Source organism: Brachycentrus maculatus, unplaced genomic scaffold (assembly GCF_059751285.1).
Source record: "Brachycentrus maculatus isolate JH-2025_06_01 unplaced genomic scaffold, ASM5975128v1 h1tg000913l, whole genome shotgun sequence".
NCBI classification, from domain to species: domain Eukaryota; kingdom Metazoa; phylum Arthropoda; class Insecta; order Trichoptera; family Brachycentridae; genus Brachycentrus; species Brachycentrus maculatus.
Genome location: NW_028281638.1, coordinates 70,680 through 94,993, shown reverse-complemented (window position 1 = coordinate 94,993; position 24,314 = coordinate 70,680). Strand labels below are relative to the sequence as shown.

The 24,314-nt window shown below is 35.3% G+C and overlaps 2 protein-coding genes across 3 annotated transcripts in view; one reads left to right on the top strand and one right to left on the bottom strand.

Annotated features, from left to right (window-relative positions):
- l(2)05287 (WD repeat-containing protein l(2)05287) overlaps nucleotides 1–24,314 on the top strand; it is a 37,869-nt gene that overhangs the window by 5,718 nt on the left and 7,837 nt on the right. The window contains exons 4-12 of the mRNA XM_088275559.1: nucleotides 441–628; nucleotides 2,856–3,002; nucleotides 4,003–4,238; nucleotides 4,992–5,057; nucleotides 5,615–5,876; nucleotides 7,850–8,073; nucleotides 9,366–9,507; nucleotides 10,253–10,401; nucleotides 11,555–11,743. Of these exons, the coding sequence (XP_088131685.1) occupies nucleotides 441–628; nucleotides 2,856–3,002; nucleotides 4,003–4,238; nucleotides 4,992–5,057; nucleotides 5,615–5,876; nucleotides 7,850–8,073; nucleotides 9,366–9,507; nucleotides 10,253–10,401; nucleotides 11,555–11,743 (1,603 nt within the window). The remainder of the gene's footprint in view (nucleotides 1–440; nucleotides 629–2,855; nucleotides 3,003–4,002; nucleotides 4,239–4,991; nucleotides 5,058–5,614; nucleotides 5,877–7,849; nucleotides 8,074–9,365; nucleotides 9,508–10,252; nucleotides 10,402–11,554; nucleotides 11,744–24,314) is intronic.
- On the bottom strand, nucleotides 15,375–23,987 carry LOC148299866 (uncharacterized). Of its 2 annotated transcripts, XM_088275591.1 has the most exons (3): nucleotides 23,571–23,986; nucleotides 21,383–21,409; nucleotides 15,375–18,043 (listed from the first exon to the last, which is right to left on the bottom strand). In XM_088275591.1, exons 1-3 carry the CDS (start codon nucleotides 23,649–23,651, stop codon nucleotides 17,933–17,935), a joined length of 219 nt encoding a protein of 72 aa, XP_088131717.1. In that variant the 5' UTR covers nucleotides 23,652–23,986; the 3' UTR covers nucleotides 15,375–17,932. The 2 variants fall into 2 exon arrangements, 1 of the variants encoding a protein (XP_088131717.1); XR_015839022.1 differs by lacking the exon at nucleotides 21,383–21,409 and having other exon boundaries at nucleotides 23,571–23,987.

Sequence of the window (24,314 nt, the reverse complement as noted above, 5' to 3'; positions counted from 1 at the left end):
AACCAAAGCTGAGTTTACATCTGAAAATCGAACATTCGTACATGATTTAATTTTTTTTTCACATTCATTTTTTTTTCGTTATTTTAAATTCTTTTGCATTACATGACATAAATTCAAATATAAACATGAATACAAAAAAGATCCCACAAAGGCATGGCCTGTTTGTGGGTATACAATATAATTTAATCATAGTAAAGGGTATAAGGGTATAGGTATTATAAGTAGAACTAGAATAATAGTGTTAATTTAAAATACAAAAAATACTTGACTATCAGAAAACAAAAATTATTATTATAATTTTTAAAAATAAAATTCCAAACTTAAAAACATAAAAAAGATGAAAAAGTAAAAAGTTAGCAAGCATGTGCTGCATAACTCACTGATATTCTGTTGCTGTTTTTTACCCACTCTTGCTGACCCATCTTTGTTTATTTTCTCAGTCACGCCGTATCCCGGGAGATATTCACGACCGAAGTAGCGTGGCACCCCTCGCAAGACATTCTGGCCGTGGGCGACACGCTGGGCCGCGTCACCCTGTGGAAGTCCCCCCTCACTCTGACGAAGCCGGCGAGGGAAGTGCTCCACTGGCACCACCTGCCCCTTGCCGCTGTGAGCTACTCGGCCCTCGGTCGGTATTATTTTTATCCTTACACAATTTTTCCTTTGAAAATCGCAATTTGCAGAAAATTGTGGTAAAGGTTTTGTTGGGTAATATATCCAAAATTAAACAAGGTTTACTTCAAAACCTTATCCGCACCCTAATGGTGCATAGGGTACTGCATCATATAAACGCAGTGTTATCTTAATCGTTAACACATGAAGGAAAGGTGATCAGACCTCCGCTTCAGGTAGCGGGACTTCAGTTTCGTCTTATTACACTCTGTGTTTGATAATGTCTGAATAAGACGGACCGCGTCAAGTATTAACATATACATAATTAAATGTAGAATTCAATCCAATAAACCTTGTTCAATTTTGGATACATTACCCAACAATTCAATATGGAATTCTACCAACTGTCTGCAGTTACTATAAATAAAGTAAAGGTTTTGTCACTAACCGCTAAACCTCATTGAATGTACGTAATACGTGCGCAGAGTGCCTGCCGTATAGCGTACGCATGGTCAAAAAATAAAAATTATTCCAAACCGTATTCACACGTTTTGGAATAATTTTGGAATAGACTATCTTCTTCTTTGGTCTCAATCCTGCGGATTGGCCTGTAGCAACAGGTGACATCTTTCGCCATTCTTGCCTATTTTCGGAAGTCCTCTTCAGCTCCTCATACGTCGAGCAGCCCATGTCTTCGTATAAGTCGCTTAGGTATTGGCGGCATGGGCGTCCTCTGGCGTTTATTCCTTCGATCGTCCCCTCTATTATTTAAGATTGACAGTCGCACACAACAAGCAAGACTTGCGTTTAACAGTAAATCAGTGATTTTCCAATCAAATAACATAGATCTGAAACTACGACTATATAAACACAATATATCGCGAACAATCACGAGATGCTGACAAAATAGCAATTTTCAAAACACTTTATTGAAAATATGAAATTTCTTTTTGTAAATACATACTATTATTTTGTATGTTTGTGTTTGCCTCCGTAGTGTAATTGTCAGCACACTCGGCTATCGTTCTGGTTCCGGGTTCGATTCCCAGAGGCGGGTGGAATATATATAAGTGATTTTTTCACTCTAATATTTATTCAATACTACCCTGGACTGCTACCTGTAGCAGAGGTCTGATCACCTTTCCTTCATGTGTTAATGATCAAGATAACACTGCGTTTATATGATGCAGTGCCCTATGCACCATTGGGGTGCGGATAAGGGTTTGAAGAAATACTAGTATACACTGTTTTATGTTTATGAATACCTACTGGTTTCATGATTTCCCCATTTACTAATATTTTACACCCAGATCTACATTCACCCCTTTCAAAAGCCATAAGTTAAGAATTCTCAATATTTTTTATCAAATTACTTTCTTTGCACACATTATCAGTATGGCTGTCCAAACTTAAAACACAGTAAGGGACATTTTTTTGTAGTACGTTTTTTTTGCATTTTTGGACTAAGTAGAATCTACTTAGTCCAAAAATGCAAAAAAAAACATACCACAAAAAAATGTCCCTTACTGTGTTTTGAGTTTGGACAGCCGAGTATATGTAGTAGGTAAGCTGAGAATCATTGCTCTCTATACGTGGTTCCCCTTGGTACTTAACACATTTCCGACGGGTGTTTATTTCAATATTACCCCGGACTGGCACCTGAAGCCGAGGGTTGATCACCTTTCCTTCATGTGTTCAAGATCAAGATAACACTACGATTATATGATGCAGTGCCCTATGCACCGTTGGGAGCAGATAAGGGTTTGAAGAAGAAGAAGTTGTTTATGCCTGCGGACTGCTAACGACGGGATTTGATAATTGTGTACATATAGTTAAGTCCCTAACTATGAGATTGGTACATAATATTCATATAAAAACATTAAATAAATACTGTAGAACGGGGCTACTTGAACTTTGATCTGTTACTTGAGCCCAGTACAAAAAAAATTAAATCTTTATTTGGTCTACAATAATGAACGTATCGACATGATTCATTGTTTCCCTGACAGGTGACACTTATTGTCACGATACTTCGATCGATACCACGGTCAAAATATTTTTTTGTACTGGGCTCAAGTAACACATCAAAGTTCAAGCAGCCCCGTTCTACGGTACTTCTTTTCTGACTTAAGCACCAATCAACCGAATGGGTAGAAATACCTTTCCCGTCCTTAGTGTGTTCACACAGTGTTAAGTACTGCTGTGCTTATGGGTTATTATCTAATTTTCCTACTCGATTCCAGGTGGAGTTTTGCTAACGGGCGGAGCTGAGCGCGTGATGGTGGCATGGGGTTCTGATAACTCCAGAAGGTTTGTTCCTCGCGTGCCGGCCGAGATACTTCACATCGCATCTAGCCGCTCTCATTTCACCATTTCTACAGCTGATAATGGTAAACGAATTAACTTGACATGACTTAACCTAATCCAACCTTTTATTTTGTATATTAAAAGGATTGTTAAAATTGTGGCATGATAATATAACACTCTCCTTAATTTAACACTATCTTTTCTTTGTTCGCCTCCATAGAGTAGTCGTGAGCACGCTAGGCTACCATGCTGGAGGTCCCGGGTTCGATTCCCAAGAGGGTCAAAATAAATATTAGTGATTTTTCAGTATGTAATCCTAATATATATTTAATATGACCCTGGACTGGTATCTGAAGCGGAAGGCTGATCACCTTTCCTTCGAGTATTTAACAATCAAGAACACTGTTTCTATACGATGCAGCGCCGTATGCACCATTGGGTGCGGATAAGTGTTAGAGGAAAAAGAAGAAGATCTTTACCGAAACTGGTTGTTACGAATAAGTGTTTATAAAAGTGGTATTATACAAAGTAAACGATGAATGATAAGGAGAGCGTTAACCCAACCTTCTCTAATATCAAACGATATGAAAACTTATTGTGCTAGACGTACTGTCAAACTATAGGAGTATTTAAACATCATAATTAAGTGTATTCCTTTGTGTGTTCATACCACTCAAAAACTAGTTTGTAAAGGCGACCTGACGAAGTGTAGAACTAGTCAAGAAGTAGAGTTTTTAAGTGGTTTTACACAAAGTATATTGATGAATGATAAGGAGAGTTTAGATGAATTATTTGACGACTTGAACGAATGATTAATCCGAAACCGGTAGTCGTGAAGTTAAGCTTTTAATATTAAACAAAGTGAATAATGAATGGTAAGGAGAGAGTTTACATGAGTTATTTGAGCAATAAATGAACAGCAGCAGTTACCTCGGTGGTTGGAGCGCTACGTGCAGCGTAGTCAAGGGATAACTGGAGAAGAGTCATTGCTTCTACAAGGGTCACAACCCTCAGTAAGGATTAAGACAGAGAAGAATTATATTGTTTGAGGCAGTCTTGATGAAAATGAAATATTTTTTCCAGGTATTCAGATAGTAGACTCTAGTTCGCTGTACCTCGTGGGATGTATCCGGGAGGCGGGTGGGCTCGGGGGGGCACAGCGCCTGCACAAGTCCCTGCAGCCCAACGGGGCCCCCGAGAGGCACGTGCTCAAGGGGCCCTCCCTGCAGTACACCCACCCTTCCACAGCCCTGCTGCTTCCCGCCGGACCAGGGCATCTTCACATGTACTCGACTGTTTCAGACACACTAATGTATACTGTAAGTTGTTTGATTATTTTAGATTAAATTTAGTGATGTGAATGGATGAAAAATTAAAGTACCAATCCACACTATGAGGAATTTTAATTTATTCACCCAAGTATTTATTTGCCCCAACGATATCGTCTGTGATATCAGAATATCGATAAAAATTATGATTATGAATTTATGGAATAAAATAACAACTGTATAGTTCTTTCCACATAAATTTTATTTGACCAGCAACCGGACTTCGTCGTAACCGAAATCATCAGACTGGTGATGTCATCATCAGGCCAGTCTGATGATGTCGGTTACGACGAAACCCGGTAACTGGTCAAATAAAATGAATATGGAAAAAACCTATATATGTAATTGTTATTTTATTCTATAAAATGCAGTTCTACTAAGAAATATTAGTTTTCTTCTTCTAACCCTTATTCGCACCCGATGGTGCATAGGGCACTGCAATGTTATTGATGCCGTGTTATCTTGATCAACATACTTACATGAGGCGAGGTAATCTATATCAAAGTGATAGCTTCTGTTTTTCTGAACTGGACAAAAAAAAAATATGTAAACTCTATAAAAAAATAATATAATCCGATATTTTCAGTTCCATTTTTGTGAAAAAACCTGAGTAAGATTTTGTTAGTTGTATAATTACTTTTTTGTTGGTCTTAGAATGCGTAAACGCATTTAGACATAACTGTAAATTATATATGTATAAAACTGTATATTTGTGTAAATAAATAAAATAAATTTGTATTACAGCTAGACGTCGCAAACACAAATATAGTTCCTCCAGAGAGAGACAATCTTCAACCGGAGCAAATAGAGGTATGTAGCGATATATTAGTACAGTCTATAGTAAAATATGAAGCCTTTTTAAATAAAATTTTTATTTACATAGTAAATACTAGAGATGATCTTAACAGCGACTTTCCAAGTCACGGGTATACCGGCTACAGTGACACTTTAGTCACTGCTTTGTTTTACAGCGCCTGGGTCGCTGTTACACTTTATGCATCATATAAACGCAGTGTTATCTCGATCGTTAACACATGAAGGAAAGGTGATTAGCCTTCCACTTCAGGCACTAGTCCAGGGTAATATTCAATAAATATAAGGGTGAAAAAAATCACTTTTAATTGTATTTATTTAACCATCCTAGGCATCGAACCGGGGACCTCCAGTGTGGTAGCCGAGCTATTAACCATTACACTAGTTAATTGATTAATTCATTAAGTTATTAAGTTATAATTTCAATTAATTTTTTAGCATTTTAATGTCTTAATTTTTTTATGTCTGTAGGAAGGTTATACAGGTAATAATACAAGTTGTTATAGTTGTGATACAAGTAATGTTTGATCAGCGAATGGTTTGTGGTGCCCAAGGTGCTGGAGATGTCGGTGGGGTGCCGCGGGGAGTGGCTGTGCACGTGGGAGGGGCGCGGGGAGCAGGAGCGGCTGCGTTGGTTCGGGGGCGCGGGCGGGCACGGCGAGCGCAGCTGGGCGCTGCACACAGTGGTGGCGCGCCCGCACCGCCCCGCCGCGCCCGCCGCGCTGCACCTGGCGCCCGACGCGCCCGCCGCCGTCTCCTACGACGCGGGAAACCAGCTGCGCTTCTGGACGCTCGTGGACTCGGTGCCCGGATATGGTGAGAGGCGTTCTTCATTGGTCACAATTTAATTTAAGGCGAGCTTATTCGAAGCTTATTTATTGTAACTGCAGACAGTTGGTAGAATTCCAAATTGAATTGTTGGGTAAAATATCCAAAATTAAACAAGGTTTATTAGATCGAATTCTACATTTATTTATGTATATGTTAATACGTGACGCGTTTCGCCTTATTAAGACATTATCAAACACTGACTAAAAATATTTACAAAATGTACTAACAATTATTGGTCTTAACAAATATTAGGTCTAGGAGTACATATAATGGTGGGTATTTCGATGGGTAATGTGGATTTCTGTGAATGTTAAGATAAGCAATGTAGTTAAATGTCAATTAGGGTATATGAATACAATTTGTATGGCTTTAAAATTAATATTAATATAATATTGATTAATAATAAACCTTGTTTAATTTTGGATATATATTACCCAACAATTATTCAAAGCTCTTAAGGTGGAGACTGACCAGAGCATTTCGTTGTAATGGCACACGTTACGATGCGAGCATTCAAGCAGTCAGTACACCGAGCCGAGCACTCCATCCGTAGTTTCGGATGATCGGTTATGCTCGCCGCAAGCGATGTTACGACGTTATGTTACGACGAAATGCTCCGGTCAGTCTCCACCTTTAAAGAATTATATGGTAAGAGGCGTTCTTAAGTATTCGCAATTTAATTCATGACAAGTTTATTCACTGCTCTTAAAGAGAGGATACCGCAGCAAGAGTTTTTATTTTATTTTTTTTTTTTCACTCCAACATTCATTAATATGGGTTCAACTATTTCGAATGATTTGTTCGAATGGACAATAGTTCCCATAATTTATGATTTCGGATACATAATTGGCGAACCCAATTATGTATCCTTTAATTTCAATTCTTAAAAACTTTATAAAATTAAATAACTTTGTTTTAACCACTGTTTATTAATACAATTTAACCTACCGGTTTCGACAGGAACTTTGTCATCATCAGGGTTTATTTTAATTCAAAAACATTAAAATACTCTCACCAAAAACTTCCACACACTCCGTCAAAATCCTAAATGTATTAAAAAGTTATTTAATTTTATAAAGTTTATAAAATGTGCCACAAATGCAGTTCTTTTATTTATATTTTTTCTTAAATAGAGTCTTTTAGAGGCATTAAATTTTAAGGTGCCAAGACCCAGGTAACTTTAGTACGTTTTTGACGCTCGATTGCCAATCATAAAAATGAAAGTCGTTTCGCAGTCTAAGAACCGTTCCATACCTTTTAAAAATATCATAATATATCTGGGGTTCCACAATGACTTCTAAAGTTCGTATCCCTCTATTGAATACGCGGTCAGGAGGCAAAAATGAGTGCCCTACTACTAGGAATATTACTGTAATGTGCATGAGTCACTACGAAACTTAGTAAGTTTACAGTAACAGTACCGTAGAACGGGGCTACTTGAACTTTGATGTGTTACTTGAGCCCAGTACAAAAAATTACTGAAATCTGTATTTGGTATACAATAATGAACGTATCGACATGGTTCATTGTTTCCCTGACAGGTGACACTTATTGTCACAATACTTCGATCAAAACCACTATCTAAATATTTTTTTTTTAACTGTAAACTTACTAAGTTTCGTAGTGTCTCATGCACATTACAGTAATATTCCTAGTAGTAGGTATCAAATTTCAAGTAGCCCCGTTCTACGGTAACAGATTTTTGAAAGTGAACTGTTGATCGGCCTAGCGAGTTTTGCAATAGTTTTGATTTTCCTATTCTATTTTATTCTTATTTAATTAATTTTGTCAGATGATGTTCATAATAGATGTCAATATTTTAAATCTTCTACTGATTGCTGCCATTAGCTAAAAAACTAATTTTTTAACATAAAGTGGTTTGGAAGTGGACTACTCATATATTAGTGACTTGAGTGACTATAAAAAGGGATGATACATTAGAATGTGTCTGTTTGCAGAGGGCAAGGCGGCGTGGTGCACGGTGGCGCGCGGGCAGGCGCGCGGCGGCGCGGCGGGCGGCGCGGCGCTGAGCGGGGACGGGTCGGCGTGCGCGGCGTGGGCGGGCGCGCGCCTGGCCCTGTGGGACGCGCGCCGGGGGCGGCAGCGCGCCAGCCTCGCGCACCCCGCGCTGCGCCCGCAGGGCCGCCACGTGCAGTTTGGGCGCGACCACCACATGCACCTGGTGAGACTAATAACTGTTACCTTTTTCTTTTTTAAAGCCTCGACACTTATTGGCTTGTTTGCAGGTAAAATAGTAAGGAAAGGGAAGGTTTATGCGAAAAATACATCACAAACATTTAAATCAATTGAAAATACATTTTTTATTTTTATTTTTTTATTTATTTAATATAGTTTGATTTTTAAGTATAACATAATACATTTTCTAAACATTTATACATATGGCAAACTTTTAGTTTTAGATTCGCTATGCCTCTCCAAAAAAGAGACTGAGCTCATGTGCTTGGAGAGGGACTTACACTCATGGTTTAATGTTTTATATAATTAATGGTTTAATACTCTTTTTTTATAATTTTTTCAAGATTTATATGTAATGGACATCTTTCTTTAATTTATTTTGCACTTGGCAGGAATCGAACCCGCGACGCCAGTTTCGCATGTCAATCTGATCCAACTCTCAGATCAATATTCTTAAACGTCCTATAGTGATGATATTATTTACCATTCCTAGCCTTGAATTATCGCATTTGAAATGTGGTGTTGGAGCGCATGCTCCGAATCCCATTTACAGCTAGACGCACCATTGAGGCCATTTGTCAGGAGTTGCACTTGGATGGTTTGACTCCGCCATACAGTTCAGTTGTACACGACAGATTTTTCAGTTCTTTGAACATGTTGAGCGTGGCGATGAGAATTGCCTAGAATGACTGGTTGTGATTGGTAGCTTGGAGGAGAAGAGAGGGAGAGGAAGATCCCCACATGATAGACCAATCAAGTTAAAATAGCAGCAGGCACCTCGGTGGTTGGAGCGCTACATGCAGCGTAGTCAAGGGATAGCTGGAGAAGAGTCATTGCTTCGACAAGGATTACAACCCCCAGTAATAGGGAGTAAGAGGAAAAAGAAACTACAGCATTGGTGCCGAGAACTAGCATGTGAAAGAAGTAAATTTGAGTAGTGTGGTTGTTAATCATAATAATAAATAGTCAGTTTATATAGGGCCGTTTCTGTGAGAAATCACCTCAAGGCGTTTTACGATTTACAGTAATTACTATGGATAAGAGATCCGGAAAAGGTGGGTCTTGAGTTAAGATCGAAATTCAGGAGAATTCTGGATAGATCTCAGATTTGGGGGTAAGTTGTTCCATGCCGCAGGTCTAGCAACGGCGAAGCCCCTATAATGGGTGGAATGATGAATATTACAATTTTATTATTAAAGATTTGCCAGTATATCATCAATATCAAATATTACGAGCAAAAAATGCTGTTTATTTATTATTTGAGTATTTTTTCTGCAGGTCGCTTGCACAACAGACACATCACTCGGAGTTTGGAACACATTGTCACTCAGACTCATTTGGGTAGTGAAACTGGACACTTCGTATCTCATTGCTGATCCCTTCTCAGACCGGGTTGCCGCAATCACCAAGGAAAATGACGGTACGTAACGAAACCAGAAAGTAACTGGTTAGATTTTACAGCCTTATACTTGTACGGCAGCAGTTCTCAAACATTTTTGGCAACGGAACCATTTTGAAATACTTAATATTTTACGGAGCCTCAAAATATGCATAACCTGGACATAACATAAAAATGTTCATCATTTAGTTACTTTTATTGATTTTTCATTGTGATATTTACTTAATATTAGCCTTAACTTGAAGCGTAGGGTTGATCACCTTTCCTTCATGTATTTATTGATTAACCTTTTCGTTAGTGACCATCCAAAAAATGTGATCCGAAGGGGGGTACCAAAAGACACCAATTCATAATTCGTAAGGAAATCGTGTGAACGCTTATAATACTAAAGTTATGGAATTAAAATTCATATATGGGGGATTTCGATCCCCTGTTTGAGTCGGCTAGGTTAAAAAATAATTTCATAAATTGATTTAGCAGTCACTTTGTGGTAAAATCTATCCATTTTAAATAAAAGTTTTACTTAGTAAATACATATGTACCACTATTAAAATCTACTGTGATTTATTAAAATGTACGTAAATGTAAATACGGTGTTTGAAAATGATGCGGAATGCATCGAATCACGTGTCACAGTAGATTTTAAGTAATAGTGGTATTTACTAGGTAAATCTGAAATAAAAAATAAAAAATAATTGCTTTGAATTGATAACTCTTATTATTGAACAGGTAGTAGTAATAATAGTTATTTTTTTCATATTTCCAGTGTTCATATTCCGCATGAGTTCATCTCGGCCTCTGGTGACCATACTGGGGGCTCTGCCCTCCCAGAGAGGAGCCATCACGTCAGCTGCCTTCGCCCCCAGTCTGGAGGGTCCTGCCGACTTCAGACTCTACTTGCTGAGAGACCAACAGGTACACCAAAGGGGACCCCACTGCCTGAACTCTTTTGCCTTCTCATTTGAAGATAATCCAGAATCCCAACCAGTTTCCATCACAACTTAACAAATCTGGGGGTGTGGCCGTACGAGGTAGCCCAAAAAAAACTTTCCTTAAGTCCAGTGACATTTATTTCTAAAATAGCACTAGTACTGCCATCTGTGGTTGAATTTAAACACTAAAACCACACTTCAGATCATTTTTCTGTTTTACCCACGACTTTTAACTTAACATATTGTTTGCGGGAAATGCTTAAAAGCGTGTTTACATGCTGTTGGTAGAGAGCAGGAGATGCTTATTAGCATTCTATTTGCTTACTTTTGGTAGAGAGTGAGAGATGCCAAAATACATTGTACAGATGGGAATTGGGTTTGTGGTTACTTGTGATTAGTATACTGAGAGTCGGGCGGCAGACTGTCTCGAGTATAATTAGGGTCGAGGTTCATGAAAAAACTGCCCGACAACAATGTCTTAACTTGCAATTAATCAAAAATATTCAGAAATAATTCAATCTAAATGATTTTTAGTGAAAAATAATTATACATTTTTTGTAAAAACCTATTATATTTGCCGTTAGAATGTTAGATTTATTCAATAGTGATGTTGACCATTGCAATAAGTATACGCAAAGAAGTGATAATGACAATAAAATTAGAATGTTTACCAATCTGAGGTTTTCCTGCAAACAATATGTTAAGAAATGCATATGCTGCGACACATTTTCGCAGTTCGCAGTCAAAATACTCTGGCTTTATCGTCGGTATATTAACGGGGCGCGCTTTTGGTAAAGTATATCGTAGTCATACAGGAGAAAGTGACCAAGTCCATTGTTTTACAAAAACGTGATCATTGACTATTTGATATCTTACTAGCTTAATATTGCACTGAAAAAATCCCAAAGGATTTTAAACTTGAAAGTATAATATAAAGACTTGTTAAAAATGACTAATTGCATTGATGTTTATTTTGTTGCCAAGCAAAAGTGACTTGAATGGCCCTCCTGAATATTTTACTTTTTGGTATCTCCTGTACGACTACAATATGTGAGTCAATATATATTGATTCTCAGCACTCTAACAGTTATGTTAGTCTCTTTTTTATCCCTTATAGCCTGATGTCTTTTTTGCAGGAAATATTTGTATTGGAAAAGGCGGAGTCAGATTCAGACAAAAATCAAGTTCTGGAGAGATTGCCGCAAGGTTTCCGGCCTCCCGCGTCAGCCTACAGCGCCATGATGGCAGAGCGGAAGAGCTCCATGGTCAAGAAGTCGGAGGCCGGCAGCAGTGCCACCGTCAACACCAGGGCTGCCATCACGGAGGTAGGAAAATTAATATTACATGTATCTCAACTTTAAATTAAACATGTTTCACTTATATGAAAGACAATGAAAGTTTGAGATGGAAACTGATGTATAGCTCAAACTTTTGAATAGTTTTACTAGAGAACATATCCTGGGTAGTACTGGCAACAAAACAATAACTCGAAAATATACAATTTTGACTTAATGTTGCATGTTATAAAGTTTTCAACGTTCTAACTGGCAAAATACACATTCAATCATTCATTCGAACCCTTATCCGCACCCCAATGGTGCATAGGGCACTGCATCATATAAATACAGTGTTATCTTGATCGTTAACACACGAAGGAAAGGTGATTAGCCCTCTGCTTCAGGTACCAGTCCAGGGTAATATTGAATAAATATATTTTCATATATGCATACGTGGTTTTAAAATCAAATTCAAGTTAAAGTTTAATAGCGGGTTATTTTATTCAGGTTAAAAAGTTTTAAAGAACAGAGATTATTCAAACACGGATTTTATAGTTAACATTTCTTGCCAGTATACCCACGATATTATCTTGCAAGATATTGATTCTTAGCAAAAAGCCTGCTTGTATTATTATTATAAAAAATATATATATTTTTGAATAATTTATGTCATTTTCTTTGTCGGGCGGTTTTTTCATCAACCCTGGCCCTAATTAGTGTCTTATACTAATCACAAGTAACCGCAAACCCGATTCCAATCTGTACAATGTTTTTTGGCACCTCTCGCGCTCTACCAAAAGTAAGCAAATAGAACGCTTAAAAGCATCTCCCGCTCTCTGCCAACAGTATGTAAAAGCCACTTCTAAGCGTTTTCCTCAAACAATGTATGTATTACATAACTATCTCTAGGGTGCTTCACTATGATTGAATTGGGAAAAAGGAGATAGTGGAAACGATTAAGCAAAGAAATGCGTTTTTACTTTTTTTCTAGAGATCATACATATATTCTGTACAAGATAAAAGTTTAGCTCTTTGACTGATGACTTTAAATGAAGATTTTATTTGGAAAAAGGACAGTTTTTTTTTTATATTTCTGATAGTGAAATAATACATCTTTGTAAGCCATTTAAATGACAGTATTTTCCAGTGTTTATGTTTTTATCTAATGTTTAAACTAAGATAATTTTTAATTACTTTTAAAACTGGTCTTAGATACGCAAAGGTTCACCATCTCATATTTCTAGCCCATACTCCATTATAATCTACTAATACTTCTGCCGTTACTATGATAAAATCAGTTTGATCTATTTCTTCACTGGAGTGCCCGTACCACATACAGGCTATTTTTTACAAAGGCCCATTTTTTGTGCCCGTATCAGGTACAAACAAATCCACAAAGGTCCATTTTTTTGCCCATATGTGGTTCTGGCAAAGAGTTAAATAAATAAAATAGTGTAGTAGCTAGAAAAACACAATTTGTCCACCTCCATAGTGTAATGGTCAGTACGGTCTTCTACCGTACTGGAGGTCCTGGGTTTAATCTCCAGGGAGCGGTCAAATAAATATCAGTAATTTTTTAATTCTAATATATATTTAATATTACCTGAAATGGAGATCTGATCATCCTTCCTTCATGTGTTAGCGATCAAGGTAACACAGTGTTTAAATGATGCAGTGCCCTATGCACCCTCGGGTGCAGATGGACTTTGAAGAAGTTGAAGAAGAAATATGCAATACCAACCAAATTTGTGTCCTAATTGGTGTGATTAACTAAATGATCAAATCCAGAAGGCCGAATGAAGTAATTATTTCTTTTTATAAAGTCGTTATTCAATTTGGTTTTTCAATTCGATCATTCATGTCTGGTTCTCAGTATTTGACTTGCACTTATTGAACAGTGAATACACCATGTACGACGTGTGGTACAGTTGATTGGAGACACACTTACCGTCCGCAAATAGGTCACGGACTGTTTTGGTCAAGTACAAACAAACACCTTGCTTCATAACAGTACCCATCTCAATTTAATGACTATCCCCATCTACTTTGTAGGTACTCTTATCTCTCAATTTACTATAATGGATATTTATTTATTTCATCATACACATACATAATTACAAATTATAATACAAATCGCTCACTCCTTTCAAGAACGTCATAAATCAAAAAACTGATTTTTCAGGAGAACGTTTTTAACGTTTCAAAATATAACACAATGGATTGAAAATAAATATCAAGCCACTTATTGAACTTTTTACTGTGCAACAGATCTTTTTAGGTAAAACCTAAAAAGGTTTTTTCACCATTTGAAAAATATTTAATATATGTAAAAAAATAATTAAACAATACCTTTTCTTCAAAATACAAAAACAACATTTTCTGCCCTGTAGCGGGTAAATATTAAGTTAAAAATATGCCTCTTTTGCTGGGATATAGTACATTTTCTGGGCATTCCGAAAACATGCACAACTGAAAATTGTCGATTTTTGATTTATGACGTTGTTGAAAGGAGTGAGCGATATGCCATCACCGAGTTTTTCCGAGGGCACATTTTACAATATTTATTTATAAAAATATATGAATGAAAAATAATATGCAATCAAATATGATATAGCCGATTAGTGCAATCTATTTCAAATCTACCCACTTCCATATCAATTGATATTGTGATTATAGCTGATTTTAAAAGAAAATCTAAGTATGTTAAGTAATAAAGTATTTTATTTATTGTTTCGGCATTAACTTTGTGGTAAGACATGTTACAATGATAACTATTAGTTATTATTCAGACCTGACGATGGAAATTTAGCTTCCAAAACAAGTAGTCTTTAATAAAACTCAAGTGGTATAAAAACAAGTGTTTCCTTAATCACTGTAAGTAGTAAAGTGGTTTTAGAATGTTACACGTGTATAACGTGATTACTTAAACCAGCCTATGACAGGTCATACATTGATTTCCATATTTATGTTGAGATATCCATATGAAAATAATCAGATTAATGAAATAAATATTTTGACTAAACCATTTTAGTGCATATTTTAGAGTTTTTTTTCTAGAGATTTTTTTACTATCTGGATGCTGAAATTTCTTAAGCTTTTTTTTTAAATGGTCCTTTTTAATTGGTGTGTATTTTTACCCACAGTGTTTATTAAAAATATTGACCTTTTTCTTTCTTTCTGGTATTGGTGAAGCACACATACTACTCAAATAAAAGAACATTTTTTTAATAAATCTGCTTATGTAATCAACAATAAATGCAATTTGAGATGAAAAAAAATATGAAAATTTTCATTTCAAGGTCGTGTTAAATTGGCTGATTCTCGGTCCTTTCAACATAAATCATTTTTGGACGATTCCGACATTATTTTTCACTAAAAATTAGTTAAATTGGTTTATTTCTTTATTAATTGATTTGGCGGTCACTTTGTGGTAAAAATCTATGCATTTTTTATTAATGTTTTGCTTAGTAAATACCACTATTTCTTAAAATCCACTGTGACATGTGTTTCGATGCATTTCACATCATTTGCCAGCGCATACGGTGTTGAAAATGATGCGGAATGCATCGACACATGTGTCACAGTAGATTTTAAGAAATAGTGGTAATTACTAAGTAAAACATAAGGATATTATTGACAAATCAGAACTTAAAAAACCATTACACATATAAAAAAAATATTTCTCCTTTATTTCTTTATTTAATAAAGTTACAAAAAATATTACAATTTAATTTATTTGCTAGACATTTCTACTTTTCACATATCTTATACTAGTTACGCTGTTCCTCTCCAAAAAAAGAGACTAAGCTCTTGTGCTTGGAGAGGGACTTACACTCATTTATTGTTTATACTTATGAATATTATAGTAGTGTTTTTCTTTGTTTATTATTTTTTTTATTATTGAAGTGCATAAAAGGTATTCAATTTATTTTTAAGATTTTATTTTATTTTTATTTATTAATTTTCTTATGATTATGATAAGAAGAATGTTACCTATATTCTTCTTCATCTATGTTGAGGTGTCAAAATGTAATGATAGTTTGTAATTATTGCCATTTTCAAGCTCCCGGAATTCAGGTTAAATCATTTGCACTGGTAATTTAAATTTATTTAGTGCATGTTTTGATTCAACTAGTTTCATGAATTCTAATTATTCTAAAAAAAAAGTGATGTAGGTGATTTTTTCACTCTTATATTTATTCAATATTACCCTGGACTGGTACCTGAAGCAGAGGGCTGATCACCTTCATGTGTTAATGATCAAGATAACACTGCGTTTATATGATGCAGTGCCCTATGCACCATTGGGGTGCGGATAAGGGTTTGAATGAATGAATTTTCTTATGTCTAGTTTTATTTGATAATATACATAGTATTCATTACAAAACCATCAATAATATTCAGCATTTCATTTGAAATTGACTAATTTTTATTACATTTCATTTAATTATATAATTTCTCCTTGTTACTATGTTTGTATCTGCAAAGGTCACAGACTGCTCATTCTGTTAGCGAAAAGGAGATTATTTTCACTGATTAGCTTAGTATATGTCGAATACAATTTATATATGGTTTATTTGATTATTTGTGCAGTCAAAATCAACTTAGAATAATTTTAAATAATATCATTAAATTTGAAGCACTAACTTTGTGATTTTCCATTTATAATTAAAATATAACTTTGTTTTAAAATCACTATAAATATTTTATTATAACTTAATTATAATGTCTACCGGTGCTAATCAGTCTTGATAAAGAAGCGGTTAGCTTCGAAACCGGTAGACATTATAATTAAGTTATAGTAAAATATTTATAGTGATTTTAAAACAAAGTTATATTTTAATTATAATTTTAAATAAATTAAGGACTATGTTTTTTTAGAATGATTAAAGAAAACACTTCGTTTTTTACCACTTGAGTTTTATTATAGACTACATGTTTCAGAAGTTAAACTTCCATCATTCAGGTCTGTATAATAACTAAAATATAAAATATAAAATATAAAATTGTTCTATAAATAAGGAGAGGGGAAAGTTTTTCAAGATAATTCATAATTTGGCCTTTATATGGAACAAGGTGTAATTATTTTAATTTATGAGAGTGAAATGAGTGATTGGTATCTATTATATGATTTGCAAATTTAGAAATACAAAAAAACCTGAATTCTAATAATAATTTATTAAATAATATATTGTTTCAAAATTCTTCGCCATTGCTTTCCATTTTTCCTTTGTTTTCAAACTCCGTTCCTTGACTAACCCCTTCCCCTTACTTTCCCCTCTCCTTATTTATAGAACAATTTTATATTTTATATTTTAGTTACTATACAGACCTGAATGATGGAAGTTTAACTTCTGAAACATGTAGTCTATAACAAAACTCAAGTGGTAAAAAACGAAGTGTTTTCTTTAATCATTGTAACATGTCTTACCACAAAGTTAATGCCGAAACAATAAATAAAATGTTTTTTTAGCATTAAAAATTCCTTTAAGTAATCTAGCCCATATATATACAGATATAATTTACATATTTTATGATATATACATTAATATATTTTACGGTATTTTTAATTACCAAATAACCTCTTTAATAAAATATACTGATTGTGTTTAGGGAGGGAGTTCATTTTACAAACTTGCTTATAACTGAATCGTAAATTTAATTTATTATGTAGAATAATTAGTAAATTATTAGACCTAAAATCAATCCTAGAAAATTATTATGAAAACAAAAGAAGAAAGAAGGGCGATTTTCGAAAGAGAATATAATAAAAAAAATTGTATTACATTTTAGTATTTTGACTTATGTACATATTGAGTACAGGTGTTTCCATCAGAGTTGATCAGACCTAACAAACACACACTAGCTAGTGGTGTGCACAAAGTTTTAAATAAGGGCTGGTAGTAGGAAAAACAAATAAAAGAACAATACGACTTAAATTTCAAAATAATTTCATCATCAGGTCAAATGTAGACCTGATAATGGAATGATTATTCAGATACCGGTAGTCATGAAATAGTGTTTTTAAGTGGTATTACACGAAGCGAACGGTGAATGATAAGGTATTATACAACTCTATATTTCTTTTATATTCAACCTCATGTGTATATGAATTGTCTTGTGAGGTAGGAAATTCCTTTTTTGATACTGCGATAGGTATAAGGTATGTTGTTCTTCTTTCTTCTTTTTCTTTAATTTCTTTCTTTCTTCTTCCGATGAGATCTTGGATGAGTTCCTCTAGTATATACGACCAGCTCGATAATTTCTACATCTTTTGACTAAGTCGAACTTTCTATATCTTAAGCAGTGCCATTGCGGAACCAGCCGCATACCCCGGGCCGCTTGGTTCTAAAACAAACAAAAAAGTATATATAATAACAATATTAATAATTTACAACATTTTGAGTGTGTCCAAACGCTTGTTCGCAAATCTTGTGTACATCCGAAAAAGGTCTCTGTTGAATAAAAGCTTTCTCAATGCAACATAGATAGCTCTTGTGAACTCATATCGCTCACTCCTTTCAAGAACGTCATAAATCAAAAATCGTCAATTTTCAGTTGTGCATGTTTTCGGAATGCCCAGAAAATGTACTTTATCCCAGCAAAAAAAGCATATTTTTCACTTAAAATTTACCCGCCACAGGGCAGAAAGTGTTGTTTTTGCATTTCGAAGAAAAGGTAGTGTTTAATTATTATTTTTAATGTACTGAATACTTTTCAAATGGAGAAAAAACCTTCAGGATTGACCTAAAAAGATCTGTTGCACAGTAAAAAGTTCAACAAGTGGCTTGATATTTATTTTTAATATATTATATTATATTTTGAAACTTTAAAAACGTTCTCCTGAAAAATCAAGTTTTTTAATTTATGACGTTCTTGAAAGGAGTGAGCGATATGTACAGGGTCATGAGATTAATAATAAATCTAAGAGTTCCAAAAATTTTAGCTTACTTACTGACTTGTATATATGTATATTTGAGACGATTCTGAAGACCTGACAAAAAATGCATTGTATACGGGATACCACATTAAAAGGGAAAAAAAAAATATGCATGAGACTCTAGCCGCTAGAGTCTCCGAATTCGATATAAAAAATGATACGGATAATTGCGGATGTTACTCTGAATTACATTTTCAACTGACATGACGCGATATTAATATTTGTTTTGAGTTAAGACAGAGATTATCTTTGACTGTTTTAGCACTGCGACTAACTTTATTTTTACAATATTTTGAGTAATTAAAATCTCGATAGAGACAAAGAATATTTTAAATTTATTTCAAGGAATAGCATCAAGTGGCCACTTAAATCAGCCAATGACAGGTCATGAGCCCTGTAAATGCCTAGATAGGGGTAGGGGTTGGCTAGGAGTATGTATAGGAGCTTCGAGCTGGAAGCTAGCATGTAACAGTCGGCTATCGTACATAATACCCAATTCATAAGTGTGCGGCCCGCAGTGATACCTCACATTGTCCCATGTGGCCCTTGACCAAAAAAGTGTGACGACCGCTGCTCTAGCGCGTTAGAAGTGAAACTAAAATAACTGGTCAAATTATAAACTGCATAATTTTTTGAAAATTAATCATGTTGTCAGGCATTTCTTAGTATGTAAAAATAATCCGGGGTTCGGATCTTGCATACATCTAAATAAAAGAGTTTTTATTTAATAAAAAGCTTTCCCAATCCAATATATAATAAAAGGCTATTGTGAACTCCTATGTACTGCCCGAAATAAATGATATATGTAGGAGAAGCAAAATTTTTAGTTGTGTGGTTGTAATCATGGGTAGAGTGGTAAATGTTGCATGTGTGTAAAGTGATCACTAAACCAGCCTATGACAGATCATAAGCCCTGTAAAAACCCAGATTTCCATATTCTTTTTCATCTATGGTAACATGTCAAAAAAACTAAAAAACTAAATAAAAGATTGGGTATTTTATTAAGCGACCTTTTCATAAAATACTATCTCAAAGCCTTCACTGTGATTTTATTGAAAAATTCACATCGCTAAAGGCGGACAACGTGCTTCTTGACAGCTGCTGTCACTTTATTTCATAGATTCTTAATATTCTCATAGCTTCGTAAGCATTGTGAAACAACCATAAACAAATTACCAGAAATATGTGCTTCCTATTTTCATTATTTTCTACTAACCTGAACCACAGCAAAATGCTATTTTTCTACATCATGTGCATCATGACATGAGATCAAAAACAGTGCGGACACCATAGTCACAAAAAAACGCACTAAGAGTGTCAGAAATGAAGACTCTAAGGAGAATATCTGGCAAGAGTCTACGAGATAGAATAAGGAACGCTAGGATAAGGTAAATATGCGAGATCGAAGATGTCGTTACAACGGTATGCACATGTGAGGAGAATGGAACCATCCAGACTCCCACCACATTGCAATGTACGGCCAACTCCAAGGTAGACAAATCCGGGCAGACAACCTAAGAGATGGCTCGGCAGCTGGGAATCAACATTGCAGGAGGCTAATCCCTCTTAAAAACGAAGATGGTTATATATTTTCTAGTTTTTATGAAAAATACATATTTAAAAAAAATATATCAATGCCAATTAAGGACAAAGCCAGGTAGAAAACTAACTATTTTATGATCAAAAGACTATGGAATCAGAATGTTCCAAGTAATTTAGAGAGTCTTCTAGAAAAAGGCTATTAGCATTTTAAATTTGATGATTTGATTGTATCATTCACAGTGCCTTGACCTGCCTCAATCGTGGAGTTCAATTTGAACTATCCTTGCCTTACTGCTTGCTATGTACTTCAATTTCATTAAATGATTATTCAATGTATGGAGCATGAAGTTGGCAAAAGAAGGATGAATGTAGTTAAAATGCGATCTCTCAGTGTGAAAGAATGCAAGCCTGAGATAAGCATTATCGATAAAATTAAGAAAGTTCTGTTGAGATGGTTTGAACATGTGAATCAAATGAGTTAAAAAATAACTTCTACTTCAAACTCAGTGTTCCCATCGTAATGACGCAGTGTTATATTAATCGTTACTTACATGAAGGCAAGGTGATCACTCCTGGGAATCAAACCCAGGAAATTCAGCAAGGTAACCATTACACCACGGAGGCGGACAACAAAAATTAAATTAATAAAAAATAAAAACCAAAATTAAGTCGATAAAAATAAAACAGTAAAACAAATTTATGTGGAGAACGCAGTTGGAAATACAAGCTGAGGAAGACCGAGGAAAACTTGGCATGATCAAGTGTTTCAAATACTTAGGCGTGTCAGGTTGGGAGGAATAATCGGCGGGTATGTATGAGGAGATGCGTGAATGTGAAAGAGGCAAAGATTGCTTGCAAAGACAGATTGGTATGACGTTCTTTTTACTCTGGTTGCCCCTGCGAAGAAGCGGCGTGATGGTTAGTTAGGTTTTTTTATTTGAAAGTTTTGGATTTTCAGGTAGATACTTTATACATAGACACTTTGAATTGTTTTTGAAAATTTCGTTGAACATAACGAACGAGTCTGCATTCGCTTTAGGTTTTTTGGCACATGGGTTTTGAGCACCCATTATTTATTTGAAATTTTTTTTATTGGATTAGTTTAGGATGCAAGATGTGAGCAACGGCCTATTTTTTTTTGTATGGACTTTTCGTTACAAGGTCAAACTGTTGACCTTAAAAAATATTTAAAGAATAAAAATTACCTTAGAAAGTGTCGATTTTTCAATTAGCTGAAAATGAAAAACAAAAAAATATATATTATTATTTATGTTCAAAGTGTGGTCAGACATTCATAGTGTAAACCTGCTCACCTAGACTTAAGACTACCGGTTTCTAGGGGTACTTGTCTCTTCGTCAGGACACTATCAATTAACACTATCCACTACAACCATAAAACTTTTTACGTTTTTCTAACATCTTAATAAAATATTAATCACATGCGTTATTAGTCGGACCGAAGACCAATATGCACTAAGGATGTTCACCGAGAGCCGGTCAAGGATCTGTGTATTGGGGAGTGGTAGACATGTGATCAGTATTTTGGTAAGGTTTTAAGTGTGTGAATAGTGCTATAGTAGTGGTGGTTAGTGTTGCTGGCGTGCTGTTGTAGAAATCGTCCTGACGAAGAGACGGGTACGTCCTGAAATTGATAGACTACAATTGTGAGTTTTTTTTGTGCCTACAAAACTATCATTTTGTTTATATAAATTATTTATTTACTAATATCTTTATTATTACTTTGTTATGACTGGGTCACAGATATTGGTAAATGCTTTTGTATATTAAAGGCATTGTTAACTTTGTGGCATGGTAATATATCACTCTCCTTATCATTCATCGTTCACTTTGTGTAATGCCACCCAAAAACCACTTTTTAAAATGGTATTACACAAAGTGGAAGTGAAACATGGAGTTGGCAAACGGAGGATGAAAGTAGACTGAATGCAATCGAAATGCGATCTCTCAGAAGAATGTGCGACAAAACGATGTATGATAGATGTGCGAATAGTGAAATAAGGAAGGAATGCAAAGCTGAGATAAGCATTATCGATAAAATCAAGAAAGGTGTGTTGAGATGGTTTGGACATGTAGAACGAATGAGTGAGGAAAGAACGGTAAAACAAATTTATGAGGCGAATGTTAGTGGGAAAAGAAGCAGAGGAAGACCGAGAAAAACATGGCACGATCAGGTATGTCAAATACTTGAAAGTGGTCAGGTTAGGAGTCGTAACAATCGGCGGGTATGTATGAGGAGATGCATGAACGTGGAAGAGGCGAAGAATGTTTGCAAGGACAGAGTGGTGTGGCGCTCTATTCTCTCTGCCTACCCCTGCGGGGAAGTGGCGTGATGGTTAGTTAGTTAGTATTACACAAAGTGAATAATAAATGATAAGGAGAGTGTTACTGTCAGTTACAATTATACTATCATTTGCGTGAGGACACGTAGTGCATTCGTCATATGCACACACTGAAAAAAATCAGACCCGGGGTCTCCAGTACGGTAGCCGAGCGTGCTGACTATTACACTACGGAGGCAGACAATATATCGCTCACTCCTTTCAAGAACGCCATAAATCAAAAATCGTCGATTTTAAGTTGTGCGTGTTTTTTAAATGCCCTGAAAATGTACTATGTCCCAGCAAAAGCGGCATATTTTAAACTTAATATACACCCGCTACAGGGCAGAAAATGTTGTTTTTGCATTTTGAAGAAAATGTATTGTTTAATTATTTTTTTAAATATACTAAATATTTTTCATGGCTTCATATTTATTTTTAAAACATTGTGTTATATTTTTAAACTTTAAAAACGTAACAAACTAACTAACTAACCATCACGCCGCTTCCCCGCAGGGGTAGATATAGAGAATTGAACGCCACACCACTCTGTCTTTGCAAACATTCTTCGCCTCTTCTACATTCATGCATCTCCTCATACATACCCGGCGATTATTACGACTCCTGACCCGGCCGCTTTCAAGTATTTGACATACCTGATTGGGAAAAAACGTTCTCCTGAAAAATCAAGTTTTTTTATTTATGACGTTCTTTAAAGGAGTGAGCGATATATTAAGGCATGATATATCGTGGGTATACTGGCAAAAAACATTAACTCTAAAATCCCTGTCATTTAAAGCTTTTAGCCTGAATAAAATACCCGCTATTAATGTTGAATATACTTTTAAAACTACATATACACGTCATTTCAAACTACTTATTACTGGCAAAATACACTTACTTAGCGGATTTTGACAGTTTATAGAACGTTAAAAACTTTATAAAACTTTATAATATAATACATTATTAAGTCAAAATTGCATATTTTCGAGTTAACGTTTTTTGCCAGTACATCCACGATATATTAAAAAAATAAATAAAACAACACACTCACTGAAAGCGGTGGAGCGGCCATGCACTGAACACAAACCCCGACTAAAATCACCCCTAAATACACCATCCACAAATATTTCATTTCCGTATTGTATTTAAAAAAAATTATAAAAACACACACAAAAATGTCCAATTAAACGTCTCGAAGTTTCACCCGAACAATTCACAATTCACGTCACCCGTTTATTTATTATTAATTTTATTATGTTGTGTCGTTTTCTCTTATCGAATTGATTGATTACGAGACTTTGAAACGTCCGGCTCACGGAGCGCGGAGCAAATGACCCCAGATGGCTGGACGTCTGGTTTATATACCCCCGGATGACCCCCCCGGCGGGTTGATCGCCAGAGATTTTGATAAAAGCCACCTTGATCTCGTTTTCGCTACTCCTTTCGCGGGAAATGTTCTCGGAATTTTCGCGATGACCAACCTGTGACTCATAAAAATTGTTCAGTATTTTTTTGGGAATTTAACACAACAGTTACATCAAGTAATACGGGTATTATAAAACAAGTAGTTACTTGTACTGTTACACATTTTCCTAATTCCACATTTATTAAAATACCTGGAAGAGGGACAAGAGGGAGGAATGAGGAAAGATCGAAGCTCAAGTCAAATACAAAAAAAAACAATACGTATGTGATGGATATCGTAGTGTGTGATGATCTAGGCAATCAGCAGATTATCTTGTTAATGTGCAGATTATCTTGTCAATATGCAGATTATCTAGTCAATTTGAAGATT

Excerpts from the sequence above, each read along its gene's own strand:
- LOC148299866 (XM_088275591.1), bottom strand. The coding sequence starts at position 23,651 with ATGAAATATTTGTGGATGGTGTATTTAGGGGTGATTTTAGTCGGGGTT. Across the intron at positions 21,410-23,570 it reads TGGCCGCTCCACCGCTTTCA|CTAATTGAAAAATCGACACT; the intron begins GTGAGTGTGTTG and ends TTTCATTTTCAG. Across the intron at positions 18,044-21,382 it reads AAAAATCGACACTTTCTAAG|AACCAAGCGGCCCGGGGTAT; the intron begins GTAATTTTTATT and ends TGTTTGTTTTAG.